The 14,963-nt window shown below is 40.3% G+C and overlaps 1 protein-coding gene across 10 annotated transcripts in view; it reads right to left on the bottom strand.

Annotated features, from left to right (window-relative positions):
* Nucleotides 1-24: 24 nt before the first annotated feature.
* Nucleotides 25-14,963, bottom strand: part of kcnab2b (potassium voltage-gated channel subfamily A regulatory beta subunit 2b) — a 49,047-nt gene continuing 34,108 nt past the window's right edge. For 6 of the 10 annotated variants that reach the window (XM_081707216.1, XM_081707217.1, XM_081707212.1 and 3 more), the window contains 11 exons: nucleotides 14,861-14,904; nucleotides 14,677-14,714; nucleotides 14,228-14,307; nucleotides 12,888-12,932; nucleotides 11,764-11,808; nucleotides 10,148-10,191; nucleotides 9,952-10,038; nucleotides 7,021-7,106; nucleotides 6,760-6,880; nucleotides 6,571-6,665; nucleotides 4,506-5,895 (listed from right to left, as the gene is read on the bottom strand). In XM_081707216.1, the coding sequence (XP_081563342.1) occupies nucleotides 5,548-5,895; nucleotides 6,571-6,665; nucleotides 6,760-6,880; nucleotides 7,021-7,106; nucleotides 9,952-10,038; nucleotides 10,148-10,191; nucleotides 11,764-11,808; nucleotides 12,888-12,932; nucleotides 14,228-14,307; nucleotides 14,677-14,714; nucleotides 14,861-14,904 (1,033 nt within the window). In that variant the 3' untranslated portion in view covers nucleotides 4,506-5,547. The other 4 variants (XM_035522595.2, XM_081707213.1, XM_035522594.2 and 1 more) reach the window with 2 other exon arrangements.

Raw genomic sequence — 14,963 nt, forward strand, 5'->3', positions numbered from 1 at the left:
TCAAGTTGTAGATATAGACAACAATTTAAGCATTTTTAAGATTATTTATTTTCAGTTGTTTAAAGCTGTACATATTCTTCAAGCGTAATGTAAGAAACATTTGCCAAGGCAAAATTTATAACATCCATTAAACTCCTATTATGTATCAACAAGAAAATTAAATCAAAAAGCATGTAATGATCGTTTAAAGTCATTTTAATATGATGATAAACAAATCTATCAATCTACCAGCCACATTCCTGTCAATTCTTTGTAGCCAAATATCTAAAATGATCTGTTTTAATTTACATATAGCTGCTTCTATTGATAACATGGGGCTAGGAATTGCTTAGCATCTTACAACAAGGTATTCAACTTGAGCTAACTCTATGGGTAAAAGAATTCCCTCCTAGTAGGAAACCCTTACACGCATAGGCTGTTTCAGAAGCTTTAAAGGACATGCATCAACAACTTTACGCTTTAATAATGTCATCCTGCACATGCTACACACACAGCTCCATTTGTTCAACATTCAATGAAGACATACTAATGACATACCACAAGTGCAAACATGGAAAATTCTGCTGCTCACTCAAAAACCATTGCAATGATACCAGATGTGCAAAAGCACACACTGTATATACAGTGATTTGCCATAGAACTGACCACTTTGAGTGGATAGAAACAGTTTGCGAGTTACACAACAAACAACCCAACACATTATTGAACATTTAGAGTAGCTCGCAGCGTAGCAGACAGACCCAACTGCTAGGCCTGTGTCATTCAGCAGGGATCTTTGGTTAAAGCAGTTTTTCAAAGCTTTAACTAGAGCTCTCAATAAGTGCTGTGGGTAACTACTTGTGATATTAATATGGAATCTTTTTTGACAGACCTATTTTATTATTTATTATTATTATTTAGAATTGATGTTCACAGTCTTCAGAAAGTTATATCTACTCTGAACAGTGACAGTAACAATCACTTCAGCTGTGATATGAAATGACTTGTCATAAGTCTGTGTTCTTCCATTAACAGTCACATGTAAAAACCTAGTGCTCATCTTTTACAGGAAGCCCTAAAGTGCCCTAAACCAGCTTTCAGAGTTCAAACGCAAGCTTAACAAGTGGCTGCCAACACTGAATTTTGTACAAGATGTACATTATGGTCTACTGTACAAATATTACATTGTCTGGAAATGACATTTTATCTACTCTATTGAACATGTGACTGCCTAAAAGTAAAAATTTCAATAAGCATCATACAGATACACTACCTGGAATATGTTCATGCATAGTGATGGTTAACCGTGGCTCATATGAAGCAGAAAGGAGACAACACTATGAGCCACTGTAAATATCCCAACTGAAGAACTGTTCCTTGTAAAAGTATGTTTATAGTTCCAGAGTGCCTTCGGTTATATTTTAACAGTGATAAGTGTTACAGCCCTAAATGAGATGGAGTTAGTTGGTGAGAGGATTTGGTGTTGCTGTAGTTATGTCTATGGCTCAGTTACAGCCCTCTGCTCAGTAGAGGGAGCCACTGGTCAAACCAAAGGACAGAGAACTGAATTCACAAGAGAAGCAAGACACTCATTAGCAATCTGTCACTTCAAACCACTTCAGTACCTCTGAGATTGTTTGTTGGAGCCAGTAATAGAACAAAACCTTAAATTACACTGTATTCAACATTTTGCAACATTAGCAGCCAGCAGTGGTGTAACTAGGATCTTATTGGGTCACAATAGGCTAAATATACGTAATATTTAGGAAACGCGCTACTGGCCAAATAAGGATTTTCCCCCCCAAGAACAATTACAATTTGTGGATATTTTGCTAAAATATATATTTCAATTGAATTACTTTCTTCATGTTTTAGTATTTTAGATTTAGAAATAATGAATTTGTCATGTTAGAAAGATCAGTTTAGTTCATTTGTCTACCATGGAGGGGATGCATTATGAATGAGGGGCATAAAAGAATATCAGGCTACGTAAAATAGCATATATTTATGTTGGCTGATCAGAGATAATGTTAAATTAAAGGATATGTTTGTGAATTACAGATGCACAGGGTAAATTCTGATGTACCGGGTAGCTGCTTGCCCTAACACCATTGCCAGCACCCCCCAAGCGCACCGGTAGTTACGCCACTGATAGCCGGTAATAATCCACTAAATGGAAGACAGGACCACAAGCAAACAACCGAAAAAGAAAGACAAAAGCATAAACAAATTATAAAAGTAAATACATGTTCAAGGGTAAACAAAAAACAAAGAATTACTTTGAATACTGAGAATTAAGGCAATTCAGCAAATATGGAATACCACTAACACATAGATACAAGATAAATTACACAAGATTAATAATAATCATATGATATGTGGATTTATCATCCAAAAGAACAGAAATTGTCCAGAAACATTCATAACCTATTTTACAGTTGTATTTTCAATATGTAAGATTTTTTAAAACAAAAGTAAAGAATGCACACATAAGAACTCTTTGGTTTTAGCCCATTGAACCATTGCAGCTCATTGTTATAATTTGGACTGTAATATTAAAACAGTTCACTCCCTTCTTGTCCTGTAATAATGGGTTCAAAAAAGGCTTAAGAGAATAAGGGCACATCTTTTGGACAAAAAGCCTTTCTAAGCAAACTCAGGCCATTTATAATGTTAAATGTTAAGTACAATTATTCATTTTTCTATATTTAGGAAATGAACTGGTTTAAGGAAATGCCAAATTTGAAATCAGGATGTGACCCATTTGAAAACATCCCTACTAACATGAGGTTAGTAGAAACCCCTGTAAGACATTACAGAGGTTAAGGATATCTAAGCAGTAGTCCTTATAAGTGATCTGAGAAGTGGATCCAACTGACATCTCCAGGCAGAGGTTGTCAATGAATAACATGTACAAGGCATGAATTTTTGACTACATCGATTTCCAAAAATGCATTGTATAATGTCATTACAGATTTGTCAGTGACTAAAGTGCTTGACCAATGCTATTAAGAATGATACGCTGACTATTTCCCAATAGCATTTCTAAAATGGTTATATTTCCTAAAAGCATGTGCTCAGGCCTGTGGCTCACATGCAGCTCTCGTTCCAGAATTCCCTCTGGAACCCTAGGCGTTTACTAGAACTCATCTAAAAGGGGAAAAAGCAAGCTAGCGGATGAGCGTGTGTTGATTCTCTGCTTCCTGGTTTTAAAGAGTGTTCCACTTTGTCTGGTTGGTCTAGCTGATTCTGCCTGTGAATGCGCCGTCTCCCCCACGTCCGTCTGAAGCTAAAGTCATTAAACTCTGTTGAGCATGTGAGCTGGCCTTCCCTGCAGGACCTGCGACTGTGCCCATCCTGTGTGCCCAAGTCTTGTACAGTCAGAGCTCAGTCAAACAAACCCTGAGCAGAGAAGCACTTCCTCTAGGACCTGTAGTCCTTTTTAGTGTATGGCTTGTTGCCCAAGATACTGTCCACCTCATGAACGATTGATGATGATAACTTCGGAAGAACCTGCACAAGAAGACAAATATCTAGATTTATAAATACTGCATTTATTGTAATTCACAATACAATACCAACAAAAGAAAAAACTGTGTATATGTGTATAGTCCGATTAACTTCTCACGGGTGACAATTTTTCAAAAGCAAATCTAATTTTTCGCAAATTCTATAAATAAAATGAGGATCCCCCAGTGGGATGTCTGATGTAAACTGGCTTTAAGTAGATGCCACACTAATCATCTGTAAAAGGCGTATCATGTGCAAACATTCTCCACTGCCTGTGAAATCCAATGACCTCATTAGCTGGCAACCGCAACTAATGAAGCAAAGAATAATTGAACTTCATCACACCAGTTTTCATCATGAACTGAGAAACATGACATACTAAATTCTCTGTATATCTCTGTACATCTCATTATTATAGTTCATGCATGATTATTCCTTAGAGCTGACATATTGAAAATAAAATGATCAGTAAATGCATTTACATTAATAGGTCACACATTTACATTAATAGGTCCTAATAATGTGACTTGTGGTTTATGTGAAGCTTGGCGTTTTTTAAATACAAATGCAAATGAGCATCAATGCAAATGAGCAGACGCTCCCACAGAAATGTCTGCAGATGTGTGGGAATCAGCTCGGGCGGGGTTCATGCACGCTGCTCAGGGACTCACCTGGATGGCTCCTATGTTCTCCAGCAGCTGGTCGGTATTCGAGGCCCCCAGCAGCACAGAGCTCACGCCCTCGTTCCTCAGACACCACGCTGGGAGGAGACACGCACAACAGAACGCAGGGGCCCCCCAGCACAGAAGGGCAGAGGGCCTCCGTCAGCACAACCTCAATACACCACTTAGCGGGGGCCTAATTACATTATTCTAGTTTGTTACCTAAGCTGAAACATTGACATGTGATGAACTAACTCTTGCATCAGGGGTTTTCAGGTTTGAAAGGGTTTAGGAAACCTGGCCTACACTGACTGGGCATTGTTTCTACTGGTTTCTGGATTCGCTGGTCTATCGTAAGGAGTGCTACAGAAGAGAATGGTCAGAATAATAAAAGGCAAGTTTCACAGGTCCACTTGTATGCCACAAATCGAAGTAATTAGGCTGTACACATTTTGCACTTTTCACTAATCAAAAATACATATTTTGCATAAGGACGTGTGGTATACAACCCATATATTGCAGACATACTGGAATGATTACATTAGCAAACTCAATTGGACTCAGTAGATTTTTGCTATAGTAGACTTGCATGGTCAATGACGGATGGAAATTTAACCGAGACTAGTAAACAGAACGTTCATGCTTGTGCAGCCAAGCAATAGGTTATGCAATATTTCTACCACACACTCTGCAGCAGAAACGTATCGCAGCTGTGTCCTTGATTACATAAATCTACGGAGGAAGTCACGAGTAGACAGCAAGAGAAAGATGTGGGTGAGTTAGTGTGTGGGGTGAGCATTACACTAGTGCATACAAGACACCTCTGAAAGCAGGTACGTATACACCATAAAAGTAAACAGCTTTTAAAGCCAGTTCATGGTCAGGTGACAGGGTATTCTAGGGTCTGCCCACGTTATTTTAAAACTGAACAAAACACACAATGGGTTCATCTTTAGAGTTACAATAAACATTTAGCTGAGTCTTTCTGTTTGCATCAGTCTGCCATACTATGTGGAGGTAGATCTTTGGCATGAACCAAGAGAAAAGCACCTGCAGTGAGAGGTTTGTGGTCTATATTGAGGTGTAAACAGCATTTTCACATAATGCACACCATGATTAGAAACATCAACTCTGTATAGCCACAAAGACTGACGTCAACAGCAATTAGCAGTAGAAGTGTCAGTGTCATGTTTCGTTACAGTGGCTCATTTCTGGAGGATGTACTTCAGAGTGAAGAAGCAGCTATAGTAATTTGATTCTGGGGAAAGTTTTCCCCCTGTTCCAATTTATTTTGAGCACTGTACAATTTTGTGTAAGTGGAAAATTTTTAAAAAACTACTATAAAACCTTCATCAAATCCATGTCACTCAGGACCACTGAGTCCAACACTCCGCAATTAATTCTCCCTGCTCCCTGTGCATAGTGACACCTGCACCACCCATGAAACACACCGCAGCAAAGCTAGTAGAACCTGACCGACACCAAAACAAGGCCGAGTGCAACAGACCAACAAGACCTGCAACCACAGCCATACAAGGGGGCATGGCCTGCCCTGAGCTCCAGGCAGGCAGACGGGCAGACAGACAGAAAGAGAGAGAGCAGCAGGGCCCAAGGCCACTTTACCGATGGCCAGCTGGGGCAGGGTGCAACCCAGCCGCTCCGCGATGGCCTGCAGCTCTTTCAGCTTCGCCTGCTGACTCCGGCCTTCCTCACTCAGGATCTTGTCCTTCAACCACTGGTAGCCCTGTTCCAAACAAACAGCACATCTGCTAAGAGAGGTCCTCCTGTCTGAGCCACCCGCTGCACGACTGGACCCAGAGGAGTTGTCTGTTAGCAGTAGACTGAGTAGGAGCTGGGATTTCATTTCACCAAAATTTCTTAAGTTCTGTTAATATGTGAATATGAGCGCAAGTGGATAGGGACCAGAAAGGGGAAGTTAATCATTGTTTAAAAGTCTGATGTTCTGATTGCAATGATGCCACATAGGAGACATTTTGATGCAGTGGTTTCTTCTGATGATATGGAATTCAAATCACAAGCACAGAAGAGAACATTCCTTCAGCTAATTACCTCAAAGTAGATTCTTCTGTTTTTAAAAGTAAATTTATGTTCACAAAAAAATACAAGTTATGAAGCTAGGGCACCATGCCACAGAACAGATAAGGGAGAGTGGAGAGGTAAGACAGAAAAAAGATATGATGAAAATCTTAGGTTTTTATCATAGCCAATAATAGATAAAGAAAAATGAAAACATCAAGGCACTGAGGTCTTCAGCAGATAAAGACAGATAGGTCTGGAAGACAATGGGGAAACAAGCATTAGTAACAGATATCACTACAACCATAAAGAGACACACAGACAGGGACTGTGCAGTAGAGACAGGGCACTTGTCACATGTCACATGTGCTTCAGTAACTACCTTCAGGGAGGCGCGTGAACAAGGTGGTACACCACAGTCATACTTCCCAGAGATGATTCCACAGGCCAGAGGAGACCATGTCATGGCTCCCACACCTGGGGAGAAACAAATGGACATCATCTTTAAACTACACACACACACACACACACACACACACACACACACACACACACACACACAATCCCAGACCTATCTTGTGGTAGAGCTCGGGCAGCTGCACCTCTACTTTCTCCCTCTGGAACATGTGATACTCAGCCTGCTCACAGATGGGTGGGATCAGGTTAAATTGCCGTGCTACCGAGTACGCTTCCTGAAGAAGACACACACACACACACACACACACACACACACACACACAATTTTAATAAGTCCTCTAAAGCAAGAGAATTTACTTAGTGGCAATTATTAAATCATACATTTAGTATTGTTCCTATAGACACCTAAACTCACCATGATCTCCATGGAGCTCCAGCGAGATGTCCCCCAGTACATGGCCATGCCTTGGTTAATCACATGGGTCATCGCACGCACTGTCTCTGCCAATCACAACATCACGACACACACAATGAGAGTGCGGCACAATGCACAGTGCAAATATGGGCAAAAGGAACTATAGCTGGGAAGGAGAGAGAGTATAACCATGCAGAGAGGGACAAGAAGACCTTTCTACTGAGCTATAGAGCAAAGAAAGCTTACTAAAGCCCCAACTGGCAGAAACAAGATTGAAGATGGTTATAAAAAATGGAATGAGAGCATTTATCATTTAGTATTTATCCAACCTGATAAATCTTTCAAATTACACTGGAGGTGGGAAATTATTCATTGTTAGACTGTGTGATTCCAAAATGCTGCACCAAAAGAGAATTTACATGGTTGCACGGCTGAGCTTGCAGTCAGCGCACATTTTTATCCACCCATCTGGTACGCAGCTACTTTAGTAATAATACACAAATGTACAAAGAGTGAAACAATACTGTGCTAGAAACAGCTAGAGGTGCATTATGTAGAGGTATAGTTGATATGAATACATGTGAGTATATGAATAAATGGATGAATAATATAAAATATGATTATTTAAATAATAGATAAATTAAATGATCTATAAATGGTTAAATAATTTTACATAAACATGTAATTGCTGCTGTGCTGATTTGTGTCTAAAAATACATAACAAAATATTTAGTATATTCAGTAAAATGTTAAAACTTGATATATGCCATACCAGATCTAAAATTAAATTAAATTAAAATTAAATTAAAATTAAAAATGTTTATTTTCTTCGAAAACACTTGTTATGCTAGGTAAATAGAAATTAATGCAAATACTGACTGCTGCAAAAAGCAGAATTCACAAACATTTAGTAAACACTGAATTCATCACTGAAATTCATACAGTAAATCGCAAATCAAGCCTACTGCTGGTACCACCACTACTAGACTTGGACACGATTTATGAGAGACTGCAAAAAAAAAAACCCAAAAAAACAAAAAAGGCATGAATAATACTCACTCAGACATGCAAGGGTTAACCTGCAAATTCAGCATAAAAAGCATATAAAGAATAGGAATGTATACAAACATGCATGAATGAAAGAAAGAGGATCATTACCGCCATTATCATTACTATCAGTGGTGCACTATCAATGGGTGAGTGAGAGACAGAGGGATCTTTCATCATATTTGCTGACAAAAGATTTGCAAATTAGCACAGCATCCCTATGAGAAGATGCCAATGAAATATGTTTTCATATTTTTTGAATATAAAAAAGGGTATACATCTAGCTGACCTTCCGAGGCAAATATTTAAAAAAAGGATGCTAGTTATAATATTCAACCTCAAATCAAATTGAAATGGAAAAACGTGAACCAAGAGTCAGTAAGATGCAATGACCTTCTGCAAATTCACTGTGCAAGGTGTATAGGAGAAACAAACAGATCAATCATTCTAAAGCAAGGGTATCCAAGCCTGGAGATCTACCACTGATCTCTTTATTATAGATCAGTGATTCCAACCATAATCAAGCACACCTGCCTCTAATATTAAGATGTTACTGAGGGACTTGATTAACTGATCAGCTGTGACAGATTAGGGATGGAAATAAACTCTGCATTACAGTAGATCAACAGGACTTGATTTTAAAGCATACTGGTTTCTAGAGGCATTTCTGGGGAAATGATCAGCATTTTATGGACATGGTCAGGTTTCTCACACCAGGAAAAACATGGCCAAAAGCTTATGATTCACTGCCATAAAATGCTTTTGGAGACAGGAGGTCAGAACTCTCACTGAGGGTACAGTGTACCTTCTATGATGAATGTTCTTGATTTTGATGTATTAAATGGGCTTCCTGGTGACAAACAAACAAAAGATTGTGAAAGAATTGATAAACCGATGAATGGAATGAATGGTCAGGGGAAGGCAGCAGTCCTGGGAGGAGCAGCTCCCACTTGCCGTGTTCGTAGTCATTTTAAAGAACCTACCTAAGCAGCATCAGCCAGTCTAACTATACATCTAACACTGCCATACACAAAGCACACTGTCTTCAGAGCATTCATTTGAAATTGAAATGCTAATCAGGTTAACCGATCCTAGTTGGGTATCTTACACAGCAATACACAAAGCATGCCCTCTTCAGAGCATTAATTGAAAGCATAGCTGTAGCAAGGTAATGCTACAGTATTACCACTGAATCCTGAAAATACATTCAATGATGATGATGAATTGGTAAACAGTTATACCAATAGCACAACCACAGTGTGGTTAACATTCAGTATTTGTCCAGCAGACAAGACAAATCTAATAGATATACCAAAATTTGTAGGCCAACGCATCACAATTGTTCTAATTGTTCATAATTGTTCATAATTCTTGACCTGAACAATATTTCAATGTCACTAATAGCATGAAGGGATGGGAAATGCAGCTTAAGCAAATATTACTCTGAACGAATATCTTAATATGAGACATGCTTTGTTTTCCTTAAGCAACTAAATGCAAAAATGATGAGACTGCCTCCATTTAATCTCAGTCCAAGAATCCAATCTGAAGACTAAACAACGAGCATGCTACATTTACTTGATCAAAAACACAATTAAATAATTGTTTGTGAGATGTGTCTGGAGCACTAAGGACTAATAATTTCTCAGGCTTACTGTGCACTGAGCAAACCAGTGAAGGGAACACGCATATAGGAGATAGAAGATCTGGGAGGGTGCAGGTGGTGGGTTTGGCATACAGCCCAGCCATGCTGGAGGGGAAAGCACTCTCATTGGTCAAAATCCTAAACAGGCTAAGCAAGCCGTTCCACTCATTTCAGAGGTCACACACACAGCATGGGATTAGCCAGGTAGGACAACACAGTACCCTAGCAAGCAAACCTACCTTCCATCGGAGTGTTGGGGTCCGGCCTGTTAGCAAATACCACATCAACATACTCTAACTGTAATCTCTCCAAAGATGCCCTCAGACCTATAAAGTCAGGGAAACACAAAATCTTTTGAAATATGAGATGATTACCATAACCAAATCCCATTCAGGCAAGACTGAGTTTACATATAATGCTAACAATGTGTCTTACCCTCTATTATATGTTTTCTGGACAAGCCTCTTTCTGTTTCTGCTCTGAAAAACATAAAAGACAGACATTGTTGTCAAGGCAGACTGCAAGTCCCTTTATTTGCCTAACTAATCCTGTTCTACATTAAAAAGACAAAACCAATTTCCATTTTCTAGGAAATAGTAACTAAGAAGTGTACTGCTGTTTGCCAAACTGCAGGAATGTATCAAAGGTCTAAACATTCTCTAAACAACAGCAAAAAACTTGTCTGGACTACTGTAACACTCTTCTTCCTGGCCTACTACAGACCACTACCTGCTCTCAGACAGCTGCTCAGCGTACCCGTGTCTTTCAGGGTTGATTGTAAGTTTCTTTAATGACTAGCAAATGCTTCCATGATCTTGCCTGCACCTCAGTGAAGGGATTATTAGGTAGAGTATGGTCCCGCAAGGGCTCTCAGATCATTGCTTTATATTTTATTTTCTGTTTCATCTTACAGCATTATTTCATTTTATTCCTATTGTTTTGCCATACACAGTGTGTATGTGAACAATCTTCAATTTTTCTATTTCATCCCATCTTATGCTTTTGCAAACTACTATCTAAACCTTGTTTATATAAATATATAATTTTATAGAAATAAAATAAGAAATAAGAAGACTGTAAATGGTAAACAGATGGCAATGTGTTAGTTTTAAAATGTTGTGAACCAAGCAATAATCACATGAAGCATACATGAAAACATGTTCCTCAACTGTCAAAGTACAACATGCTTAAACAACTCACTACTAATGACAGCACTCATTTGCCAAGCGCCTGCCGTTCACCAGTACTAGGGGCCTGTAGCACTACAGAGGTAAATGCTTTTTACCTGCTCTCATCCACTATGACAACTCACCAGTGATTTACCAAGCCCTTTAAAACTGAACCAGGTCCGCTGAAGACAGGGAAAACACTCTATATAATGTATGAATAGTGCTCTACATAGGACATACAAGCCATTATTTAAGGCCTTAATTTCGAATTCACCCTCTACATGGACATTTCAAGTACAAAATATCACTTTGCAGGTTATTACAATTTAATCGCAATGCGATGTTTTGTCCATAATGCATAACAGGTACAGTGAGTTTATTTTCTAAATTGGTTCAACACGTGAAATGTCACCCCATCAAAGTCTGCTTGCAGATTCTCATCAGTGCTGGCCAAGGACCTTTGATTTAGCCTGAGTGAAAGAGCACAGCTCCAAGGGGGGAATCGACCTGCTGCACACTCAGGAAACAATTAGAGCTGTGCTGATGCCTGCCTGGAGAGGGCTGCACAGGGATGCCTGCAAGGGGTTCCTAACCTTCACCCCGACATGCCCACAAACAGCACAATCTGAACCTCTACACACACACACACACACACACACACACACGCACGCACGCACGCACGCACGCACACACACACACACACACACACACACAAAGAGTATGGAGTGTGTTTCACTATAGTGGCAACCTTTACCTCACACTGGTTATCAATCATATTAAGCACTGATTTCATGCAGAGGCACATACAGCCTCATTAAACTGTCTAACACACACACACACACACACACACACACACACACACACACACACACAGAAACTTACTTTCCGCCCCAGTAGATCTTGGTGGTAATAACCAAACTGGAGCGCCTGTGGAAGATAACAGAAAAACTGCACTGAGACCCTTCACTCAGCAGTGGCAATTATCATGACAGATGGAGCTTCACTGCCAGGCTTTAGGCTACGAGACTTAACCTATTATTCAGGAAATGAAAAGGCCAAGAACGGTAATGGATAATTGGACTCATGGACAATTGTATTACAACACATTATTTTATTAAACTGAGCTAAACTGCATCCTTTACACAGGGGAGATTAAATGTGGGCTTTCAGATCCAAAAGCTAACCCAGTTAAGATGCCAAATGACACATTTGCCCACGTCAGATTTTAACATATAAATGCGTGATGAAAACACTTTTTCATCTCTTCGTGATGTGCTCCTCCTCCATTCTGTGATAAAAGTACATGTGGGAAAGATTCCTCTGGTGATTCCCTCACCCACATAACAGCTAAAAAATTGCCAGTATAAAATAGTTTCCTTTCTTATCTTTAATTTTTCTCATAGCTGGACACGATTGCTAATAATTTGAGGAAGGACAAAGACCTACAATCCATACATACAACATTCAAACAGGTAGAATGACTTCACATAATCAGTACCAATTGAAAACATAGCACATAATATAAGGACTGACACCACCCCCATTTATCTCACAGTATCCCTTACATGGACATCCTCACACCACTCAATCCTTACTCCTGCACTTGTAAAACTATCATTAATAATAATAATTATATATATATATATATATATATATATATATATATATATATATAAACAAATGGAAATTATTGAAATCACTCATAGCAAATGTCGACCTTTCCCCCTCTGCAAGTTCCTCAATGTAGATGGAAGGAAAGGCCAGACATAGCCAGCAGCCCATGTGAGGGTGGAATGTGCCTGCCCTGCACAGCAAAAAATGGTCCAAGCAGAAGCCAGTGGCCCCAGCAAGGACCAGACCATCCACAGCCTTGTAGGAGCCGTAAGGTCTGAGCACACAGACACCGACATGTCATGCATGCAGGCAGCAGGACTACTTGAGCCAATGGGCAGGCAGCAGAGGCTGTTACATGTGGGTGTGCAGGATGGGAGAAAAAAAAACTCCACCTCCAGCCTTTCTTCTTTATGATGCTACCAAGAACCATTTCGGCCCTGCAAGGGGAAGAAAAAACAGAGAAACAGTTGTCACGACACAATCGTGGGAACAAAATGCGTGCCATTTCATGTTATTACAGAATGTTCTGGAGAGCCAGTTGTATTGCAAAGCATGAGGGTGCTGGGAATTCCCTCATGCCTGCTTGGGAAATTAAGCTAATGAAGTAGAGACATCAGAGCGATATTAAATGACCTGGCAACATAAAGCTCCAAAGCAGCACGAATCCCGAGCTGTAGCCAAGAGGGAGATTTGGAAAGTCTGGAAAAAAAAAGTGTCAGGCGCTGCTGGAAGTTGGGGGGTTCCAGGGAGGACGAGCTTTTCTGTGCCTAAAGACAGATGCTGCATATCTGCCCTAAGCACCAATGTGTTCTCTGTGAACGGGTCCAACCAGCGTACTAAGGTACTGGGAGTCTTTGTCATGGCCATTCATAAACTCACAAGCACACACACAGGAACACATGCACACACAATGTAGGCACACACATGCACACTCACAAGCACACATACACATTATGATTATGAAATGTCTGATGCTATATTTGATGTTAGGCAGAATTTTAAACTTTAGAAAAAATAGGTTACTTTCATTCTACTTGATATCTTCTTGGTTGAAACTAGGATGGTAGATTAAGAATCTCATATTCTTAAACCATGTGTGATGGTTATAAGGACTGAAAAGCAATTTCTATATAATTTAGCTGAAATGACAGTAAATGATAAACCTCCAGACACCATAAATCGATGGCTGGGATGAACTACACTGCTGTAGGGAACTGAAGATAATTAGATTCTCCTCAGATGGGTATTATGTGTCATATATCTAGATCAGTAAAATCGTCCATGAAGAACATGAAGTCCATGAAAGGCAGAGAAGAACCCAGGTGTAAGAAATATATAACACACAAAACTGTTTAATAGATAGCTTTTGATGGCTAGCCAGTGCAGCCAGTGCAGTCATTTCACAATCCAGATCCATAGGATTGCAAAAAGAATATTCACCAAATGTTCTAGGCATTGCAAGAGGGTTTTTCTTTTTTTCAGAAGGGGAAAAGGTTGCTTCATCTCACTCATTTGCAGCAATACCTTACAGTTCATAAACACAAAGGACATGAATAAGGTGATGCAAGGCTAGCCCTCGTTTAAAAGTCCAGGAACACAGCTGCACTAGGCATCGCCCGCAGGCTCGTGTTCCAGCACGCTCCCTGCCAGCGCTGCAGTTCCTGGACTGGCTGCGTGTGGGAGGGGGAGCAGTGGTGGGGAGGGGCCGGGGACGGGTGGAGGAAGCACTCACTTGCCCGCGGCATAAACCTCGGCCGTGTCGAACAGGTTGATGCCGTTTTCGTACGCCAGCGTCATCAGGTCCTCTGCTATCTGCGAGGTGAGTGGAGGGGGGAGAGAGAGAGAGAGAGAGAGAGAGATAGATGGGGGAGATAAAGTGTGAGCAGCATGGGGGAGGGAGTAAGGGTAACACAGAGGCACCACATGGATAAAGGAGGGGATGAAGTGGAAAACAACACGGATTCCTGGGACAGCCTGCGGAGCTAGCTGGAGTTGCGCACACATCTTTCCACTGCCCAACAGGGTAATCCAGTTATAGCACTGCACGGCTAGAGTAACACGGTAAAGCTCGAAACAAAGTCATTTAGTGTGACTGGTGTAGATGTTTAATAGACTTTACTTTAGGCAACGCTATGCTGTAGTTAAAAGACAGAGTGATGAGCAGAAAGAGTTACACGATACCTCGTCTGTTATTTGACCTCCGAAGGTTACCCATGTTCCTGCAGAGATTAGACATTCTGTCATGTCTATGTAACAAGGGTGTATATGACCACTTAAAAGAATTTATGCAGTATAGACACATTTTATTTCTACTCAGTCACCCCATATGCAAATTAAACCTCAACGTAAACTGAATGGGACTCACCCAGGCCCAGACAGGACACTCGCAGGCCAGACTTCCCCAGGTTTCTGTAAGCAGAAAGGACAATACTCAAACATTTCATATCAGATTCCAGAACACTCTGGAA

The sequence above is a fragment of the Electrophorus electricus genome, chromosome 24 (genome assembly GCF_041902795.1).
Source record: "Electrophorus electricus isolate QZ-2024a chromosome 24, ASM4190279v1, whole genome shotgun sequence".
Taxonomy (NCBI): domain Eukaryota; kingdom Metazoa; phylum Chordata; class Actinopteri; order Gymnotiformes; family Gymnotidae; genus Electrophorus; species Electrophorus electricus.